This window comes from Bactrocera latifrons, unplaced genomic scaffold, assembly GCF_001853355.1.
Source record: "Bactrocera latifrons isolate USDA-ARS-PBARC rearing strain unplaced genomic scaffold, ASM185335v1 scaffold_142, whole genome shotgun sequence".
NCBI classification, from domain to species: Eukaryota; Metazoa; Arthropoda; class Insecta; order Diptera; family Tephritidae; genus Bactrocera; species Bactrocera latifrons.
Window position 1 is genome coordinate 190,290 of NW_017534875.1, and position 7,321 is coordinate 197,610.

A 7,321-nucleotide genomic window follows, 5' to 3' on the forward strand; every position below is an offset into this window, starting at 1 on the left:
AGCAAAAACACTGATTTTTGGTCATTTTCAAAGGCCTCCCTACAGGTCCATAGGGGATCTAGGGGGTCGAGGGAGGGTTTATTAAAAAGTTCGATCCTTCCTCTTTCMAATAAGGGGTCGGGAGTGGGGATAGCCCGACCCTGTTTTTCTCCATAAACGATATTTAACCGGCGCGATACTAAATATTCCCCATTATTTTATATTAGCAATTGTGTATTTAATGTTTTTATTTTTTTTTTTTTGTTTTAATTTCTGCAATATAACATACATATGTATATACAAGCACAAAATACGAATGTGAGCCTTCCTCAAACGTGCTTTCATGCAATGACAAATCCAACCAACCCAAAGTAGCCGCGTCATGGCCACGGCGCGATAACTAACCCCGAACAACTTTGTCTGGTCGGTTCGGTTTAATTTTTGTCTCGTTTCAACAAAATCGCGTGATTATGCACGTTTGTTTTGTTATTTTCATTCGTTGGTCTATGCTCATCTGCTCTTCGATTGTTTTTTGGGTTTTGATATCGTTTCCACCAGTTGCTGACGTGAGAAATAGTTTTCTTAACAATAAAGTGACACAGACGAACACAAACATACACGTATAGAAAGTAATTTTAACAACTTTTAACTTGTTAAATCCGTTTACCAAGTTACAAATACATAATAACAATTATTTTTTGTAATACGCCATTGGATATTATATAAAATAATTGTTTTGGGCTCATTAATAGGTTGTTTTTGTTTACATTTGAGGTTTTGTCACTTATGTACAGTCAAGGCTCTTCGGTTTTTATCTTCATTGCATTTTCCAATTGGACGTAAACAAGTTTGTTTACATTTACAAATTACGCCGGTGCATTTGCAAATAACAATAACAACGTAAATTTGACGTAATAAAAATGAATGCAAATACCTAAGGTCCGTGTATTAGACAATGTTGTCTGTCAAAGCAATCACTTGGTTATTTTACATGCAAATAGTTACTGCATGAGCTAATACACATATGTATATCTGTAGTTGATTTCACGCATTCTTGTTGAAAAATCTAGTATAGTATATACATGATTAAAAATATATCTGCTATCGTGTCAGATCATACGATGAAAGTGGCCACTACAAAAGTGGAATAGAGAGAGTGAGATATTTCAATGTGGTTTGCGTAAATATTTATGTATGTAAATATGTACGAAGTTTTAAGGCGCCAATAGCACGGAAATGATTTTGTTGCTGTGGTGTTAAGACCTAATAGTCTTATATGTTTGGGTCTAAAATTTTTTAAAATAAAGTACTATATCTAATATATTTAGTTGTTTATGAACACAACAATACTTTTTTATACTCGCCACTTATTTATTACAAAATAAGTTTCTTTTAAAACAAAAAGTGGGTGTGTTTTTACAAGTACAGTAGAAACAAAAACAACTGCAAACTTTTACGTATAGTATGTATTTTGTTGTCTGCCGAGCCCCTTAAACTTGTTTTTAATTTTGCCAATGTAAACAACCAAACACATACCTATTATTTATTATTCACTTGCTTTTATATAGCGCGATGTCTTTTATGCGCCTACACATACATATGTATACGTCAAACTATCGGGTGATCTTTTGATGAATAATCGCAACGATGTGTTTTAATCAATTACACTCATATAATAACATATGTACATGTACTACAAAATACTACATTTACCGTCTGTTGACATAATATAAATATTTGTAAGTCATTAAATATGTTCACAAATTTTGGAATATATTTAGAGATAGAATTTACATTAATTTAGTAGACCCATTATATTCTGGTTTATTAATTTATTTTTTCATTATTTATATTTATTAATTTGATTACTTAAATAAATTATTTCTGTTCGTCTGTACCGACTATTTATATACTTATTTTTGTAAAAAGCTTAACTATATAGTATATATAGTAAACATTTTTTATTTTTACTTACGTTGTGAGGATTCCAATTCCACCCAAAGTCTTTGGGTAACGTCTCAATGTGTTTGTAAAACCACCCAGTGTAACTTTAGACATTATATTTTCAGCAAAGTTTCTTTATAAAAAAGGTTTGTACTTTCACTAATTTATTTTACAGAAGCAGCTAATTACTTTCTTATGATAGTGCTATTTTGCTTAACCAAACTTCAATGTAATAATGATAAACCAGATATTCACTAGTACGAGCATAAAAATCGCCTGATTTTCAATGCTATATATACATATGTACGTATTTATATCTACTTAGTTCAATTTGTTGTACACTAGTTGGGCGATGACACCTTTGGCGTGGTAGAGGCGCGACGTGCGCAGTAGAGGAATGCTAAACACGTCAACTTCGCTATTTTTCACTTAATTCGTTTCCTCTATTCCTTTTGAATAATGTTTGTAATTGTTTTAAAAATAACAAGTTTAGGGAATCTGAAGTCACCAGCCCGCTATTAGCACACACCTTTGAGACACTTTTTATGCAACAGTTTATAAAAATAGTGCTTTATAAAGTTTACTGATTTACGCTACCACTCGCACCATCGCATACAAGTATCTTCAAGGAAGTTCTAGTTGCTTTTGTATCTCTATTAGATTCGAAACTTCAAAATAGTTTGGATTTCATATATTTTCACTTCCATTTTTATAAAATATTTAGTCCATTTTTATTGTTTTAAAAGTCTTAAGTTGTTGAACTTTTTGATAAATATTTAGTAGTGTTTTTGTGGGGGCGAATTTTTCTTTTCTCACTTAACTTATCACTTCAAATTTCTATTGTTGAATGAATCGCCGTGCGAGACTCGACAGCTAGAAATACTAAATTTTGTTCGGATGACAAGTGTGTTGTTATTGTGGTTGTTGGATTTTTGTTTTCTCGCCTTTTCCCCATGTTTGTTATTACCGTTCAATTTGTTTTCAATTGAACATTCTCTGACGTTTGTAGCGTTTATTTTTGTATGTTTGTTATTATTATTATACTGTAAACAGACAAAAGTAAACAGCAGACAAATTCTTCAACACGTCGGTAGTGGGTGGCTTTATAAGGCAAAAAGAAATTTGTTTCATAAAAAAAAATTATTTTCTTTACTTCAGTAAAGAGAACTGTGATTATGACTTCTTACTGATTGTAAAAATGCTTAATACACATTTTGAGAGATTAGAATATAATTAACATATAACTCCTTTGGCTTGATACCTTTTGGAGATGTATTCCAAATTATGTCTCTTGATCACCCTGTAGTCTGGAATTCTGCTCGATCAGCTGTTGAATACGTCAAATGATTGTGGCGAAAACAGCCATAAAGAGAACTTGTGCTAGCCTACAAAACAAAAATATTTTTTCTTTCTATTTGTACATCCAACAACATTTTTTCACATACCTCATACGAAGACTAAATTGTTTTGCTATGCTCTATTTTTTGGCGGGTATTTATTAGTTCATATAAACATTATCAACATCAACACAAAGGTGGGAGTTCAAGCAAAACTTGGTTGATTACAAAATCGAAATTCTATTTCAAAATAGGGGTTAACAACAACAACAAAGGCTTATTTAGCAATTCGAGTAATACAAGCTAGGCTATTAGTTAGTGACTTAATATGCCAGATTCGATGAGTCATGGCGAGATCTCTTCCAACCCAGCAGCGAAGATTAATATGGCAAGTGTCTCCTTTGGAGGAAGCACTTTTTGTCAGCGTAGAGAGGATATTTTTAAACGACTTCAGCAGAGTGCAGAAAAGTGTAAACTAAAATTTAGTGGAAAAAAAGAATTGGCCACGGAAAAGGATGATAGTGTGGCCGAGTTGTGTGAAGCATTAGAAGACACATTTACGTACGGTCTGAAACAAAAACATTCAGTAGTCACGTTAACAGCGGTCAGTTTGTTTCAAAATATGCATGAGATTGTAACAGGTGAGGAGAATATTTTAAGTCATACTAAATAAATATATTAATGTAAAATTTTTTAAAGGCAATAGCTCTGCCATTAATGATAGTAACGGTGACACTACATTTTGGGATTTTTGTCAAATTCACTTGACTCCACACGAACGCGAACGTTACACACAACTCAATCATGTCTGGACGAAATGTGGTCTGGGCAGGGCATTTATACGTGCTACATTAAACGAAAACTCACTGCAGCGATACTTACTCACATGGCTGGCAGAAGAAGACCTTTTGCACCGTTACTATACGCAATGGTCGCTTTTGTTAGACGGCAATGCCAGCAAAGAATTGCCACAAATTATTGGTTCACTACAAGATGTACTCTTTGCGTTGACCGTTAACTCTACCGAGTTGAATGCACCAACGCGCATTACACCACTTCAACCGAATAAAGAGGAACCCGTTATATATGCACCTACACCAGTTCCTACCTCCTTAGGCAAAAATAAGCGCAGAACACAAGCAGTGGAACGACCCATCTCAACTGCCAATTCCACTGAAGATTTATTAAAGGTAATTCGGGAAGTCACTAAAGTGGCCGCCGAAAAAGAGCGTGTGGATACATTTCAAGCTATGACAGAACTACCAGTGTCAGTTGAGGAAAGTGAGACTACGCCGCCAGATCCCATAGAACCTGAATTAGCATTCCTTAAAGAGCCTTTACCGGACGTTTTTCCACCATTGGCCGCACAAAGTGAGCAGCACTCATTGACAACAGCTAACACCGCCAGCATACAGCATAATTGCAATGATGATAAACAATCCGTAAACGTAGTGAGTGAGCAGGAAGATGAAGATAGGAGTGACACATCATCGCAATATAGCAAGTCATCCTCTGCCAATTGCACCGTTAATCATGCAGCTATGGAGGAAAAATTACGTGAAATGGAGGAACGCTGCACGCTATTAGAGACGCGCGTTGCACAATTGACACGTGATAATCGTCAGCTTGTAAGACGTTTGACACAAAACTTCAATGGGCTAGCCATTGATCCCACCGCCTCCTTGGCTACTAATTTTCTCATAACCATTCCAACGGCCGAGCTGAAAAAGACAAAACATGGCACATCCTACTATGCCTACGAGATACACATAACTATGCGTCAAAATTTGGAACACTGGTCGTTATTGCGTCGCTATCGTGACTTTCACAAACTACACAAATCACTACTTCATACTCATCCGACCGTGTCTTCGGTTGAATTTCCGCCGAAAAAGCATTTTGGCAATATGAACTTGGCCTTTGTAGAGGAACGGCGTCAGCAATTGCAGATTTATTTGTTGAATGTGGTGGAGATTCTACCACAAGTCGAGGCTTGCAAGTCGAAGGCGGAATTGCAAAGAATATTTCCCTTTCTGCGCGAACGGTAACACGTTTGACTGTTGTTTTATACGTTTTTCGTTTAATAGTATTAAATTGTTATACACTTGAAAGTGCTTGTGCGAAGAATTCCTTTATTATTTTTTTTTACCATTGTCAATAGTTTGCTGTTAATTTTTTTTTTCATTTTTTCTGTTCCATGTTCTAAACATATGTACATATAGTATATCTATGATATTTAATAAATTTATAGTGTTATTAAAAAAATCTGAATGTTTTATATTTTCGAAAAAGATTTTGGAATGCTTTTCTAAAGCCTATCTGCAGTGGAAATTGTGAAGAGAGGATAACAATTGTTTAAACTTCTTGCATATACATACATATATAGGCGAGTTATGGACGATGTATATTTTTTTCTCTCGAAGCTATAATATTCTTCACAGATGCATTTCGTGCAACTAAATCTATGATCCCGTGACAGTCGGGTCTATGTAACCGGAACGGACCCGGATTTTGGCTAAGGACTGTCAAGCCGGCAAAATTCCTCCAATTAACTTCAGGAATGTTTTCTACCGCTACAACAACAAAAACTAAATCTGAAAACGTAACCACCAGAAAACACTTTGTTAGTGCTTTCTATAGTAGTAAATCCAAGTCTGTGTCACTCTAAATATTTCCAGCATTGAAAACGACAAATTTGCAATATGCATATGTATTTATAAATACACTTATGTGTATATAAACATAACATTAAACACATAAATCTCACCACATGCAAAATTTCTAAAGTTGCTCCAAATAAAACAGGACGATTTCACTTATACTTATACAAAATAGGTTCTAAACCAATTTATTGCGAAAATATAATTTACAACTATTTTGCAGCAACAATTAAAATGCATGTATTTGTGGTAAAATAAAGAAAAGTATATAAATAAATACAAGATTTTCGAAAATAACTTGCAGTGCAGCAAACCAATTTTTGTTTTAAAAGCAGACGCAAAGTTAATTAACTGAAGAATTTAGTTTTTGAAAAAATGTATACATACTTATATGTATGTAACTAAATTTGTGTATAAATTAAGTGGCGAAAAAAGGTAGGGAAAGTACATGCTTACAGTTTTATGTACATACATATTAACATACATATGTGCCCGTATGATTATTTTATGTATAAAAACAACAAAACAATTATTACTTATGATATAATAATATTAATAAACGTTAGATAAACTACACAGTTCAATATGCATTTGTGTATGTGTATATATATATATATATATATATATATATTGTAAGCACTATGCTATAACTAATTGCTTAACGCTACAAACGAAGAAAACTGCTTTATATTACTTTTCTATAGTATATAGTAGAGTGGTTGGATAGTTGTTGGCGTGCAGTGTTAAAAAAAATTGACAATCAAGCTTGTTTACATACATACGTACATATGTTTATATGTATAGATGCTGCTTGCGAATTTGTGTATTTTCTAGCAAAACACAATTTTTTTATAGCTTCAATAGGTTTTTCTTTTTATTTAATTAAATTATGCACTAAGGGCTACATATATATTTTTGTAGTTGTTCAGTTAGAATTTAACATAGACATTTTGCATGTTACTTAACGGTTTTTCATTGTTTTGAATTTAATAATTTTGCATTGCAGCGTTGTTTGAGCGATGGTCACGAGTGGAAGTGGGCGAAATATAGAGTTTGCGCATGCGTGTGGTTCTACGAAAATTGAGAGAATACAAAGTTAACCCTAATATGGTACAATATGCTATATATTTTTTTACAAAAGATTTATATTTATTTGCCAACGACATATTTTAACAACTTTCTTTCAATTAAATAAAGTTATCTTTTTGTTTGTGTAAAAATGAAACAATTTCCGAAATTGGGAAAAAAACTGTATACAAATATTTTTCACATAAAATTTTGTACCAAATACTTTCTACTTAAGAAGTTTGAAAATATTAAAAATTTGTTAAAAAAAAAGAAAACAATTTTTTTAAATAATCGATTTTTCCAGATATTTTAAGTTAAAATATTATTCTATAT

At 33.0% G+C, this 7,321-nt stretch overlaps 3 protein-coding genes across 6 annotated transcripts in view; 2 read left to right on the top strand and 1 right to left on the bottom strand.

Moving 5' to 3' along the window:
- LOC108965593 (protein SERAC1) overlaps positions 1-2,800 on the bottom strand; it is a 6,969-nt gene extending 4,169 nt beyond the window's left edge. Inside the window, exon 1 of one of the 2 annotated variants that reach the window (XM_018928120.1) lies at positions 1,955-2,800. In XM_018928120.1, coding sequence (XP_018783665.1) covers positions 1,955-2,037 — 83 coding nt within the window. In that variant the 5' untranslated portion in view covers positions 2,038-2,800. Of the gene's footprint in view, positions 1-268; positions 541-1,954 lie in introns of those variants that run through there. The other variant, XM_018928119.1, reaches the window with a different exon arrangement.
- LOC108965597 (protein TIPIN homolog) overlaps positions 1-7,321 on the top strand; it is a 13,814-nt gene that overhangs the window by 5,501 nt on the left and 992 nt on the right. The window contains exon 3 of one of the 2 annotated variants that reach the window (XM_018928125.1): positions 6,927-7,030. The gene's annotated coding sequence lies outside the window, so the exon portion shown is untranslated. Of the gene's footprint in view, positions 1-1,547; positions 1,692-6,926; positions 7,031-7,321 lie in introns of those variants that run through there. The other variant, XM_018928126.1, reaches the window with a different exon arrangement.
- Positions 3,283-5,379, top strand: LOC108965596 (sorting nexin-29). Of its 2 annotated transcripts, none has more exons than XM_018928123.1 (3): positions 3,283-3,457; positions 3,515-3,901; positions 3,960-5,379. In XM_018928123.1, exons 2-3 carry the CDS (start codon positions 3,589-3,591, stop codon positions 5,306-5,308), a joined length of 1,662 nt encoding a protein of 553 aa, XP_018783668.1. In that variant the 5' UTR covers positions 3,283-3,457; positions 3,515-3,588; the 3' UTR covers positions 5,309-5,379. The 2 variants fall into 2 exon arrangements, with proteins under 2 accessions (XP_018783668.1, XP_018783669.1); XM_018928124.1 differs by having other exon boundaries at positions 3,283-3,414.

Bases quoted from the DNA above. Each gene is read 5' to 3' on its own strand.
- LOC108965596 (XM_018928123.1), top strand. From the start codon at position 3,589: ATGCCAGATTCGATGAGTCATGGCGAGATCTCTTCCAACCCAGCAGCG. The intron at 3,902-3,959 runs GTGAGGAGAATA...AATTTTTTAAAG, and splicing joins TATGCATGAGATTGTAACAG to GCAATAGCTCTGCCATTAAT.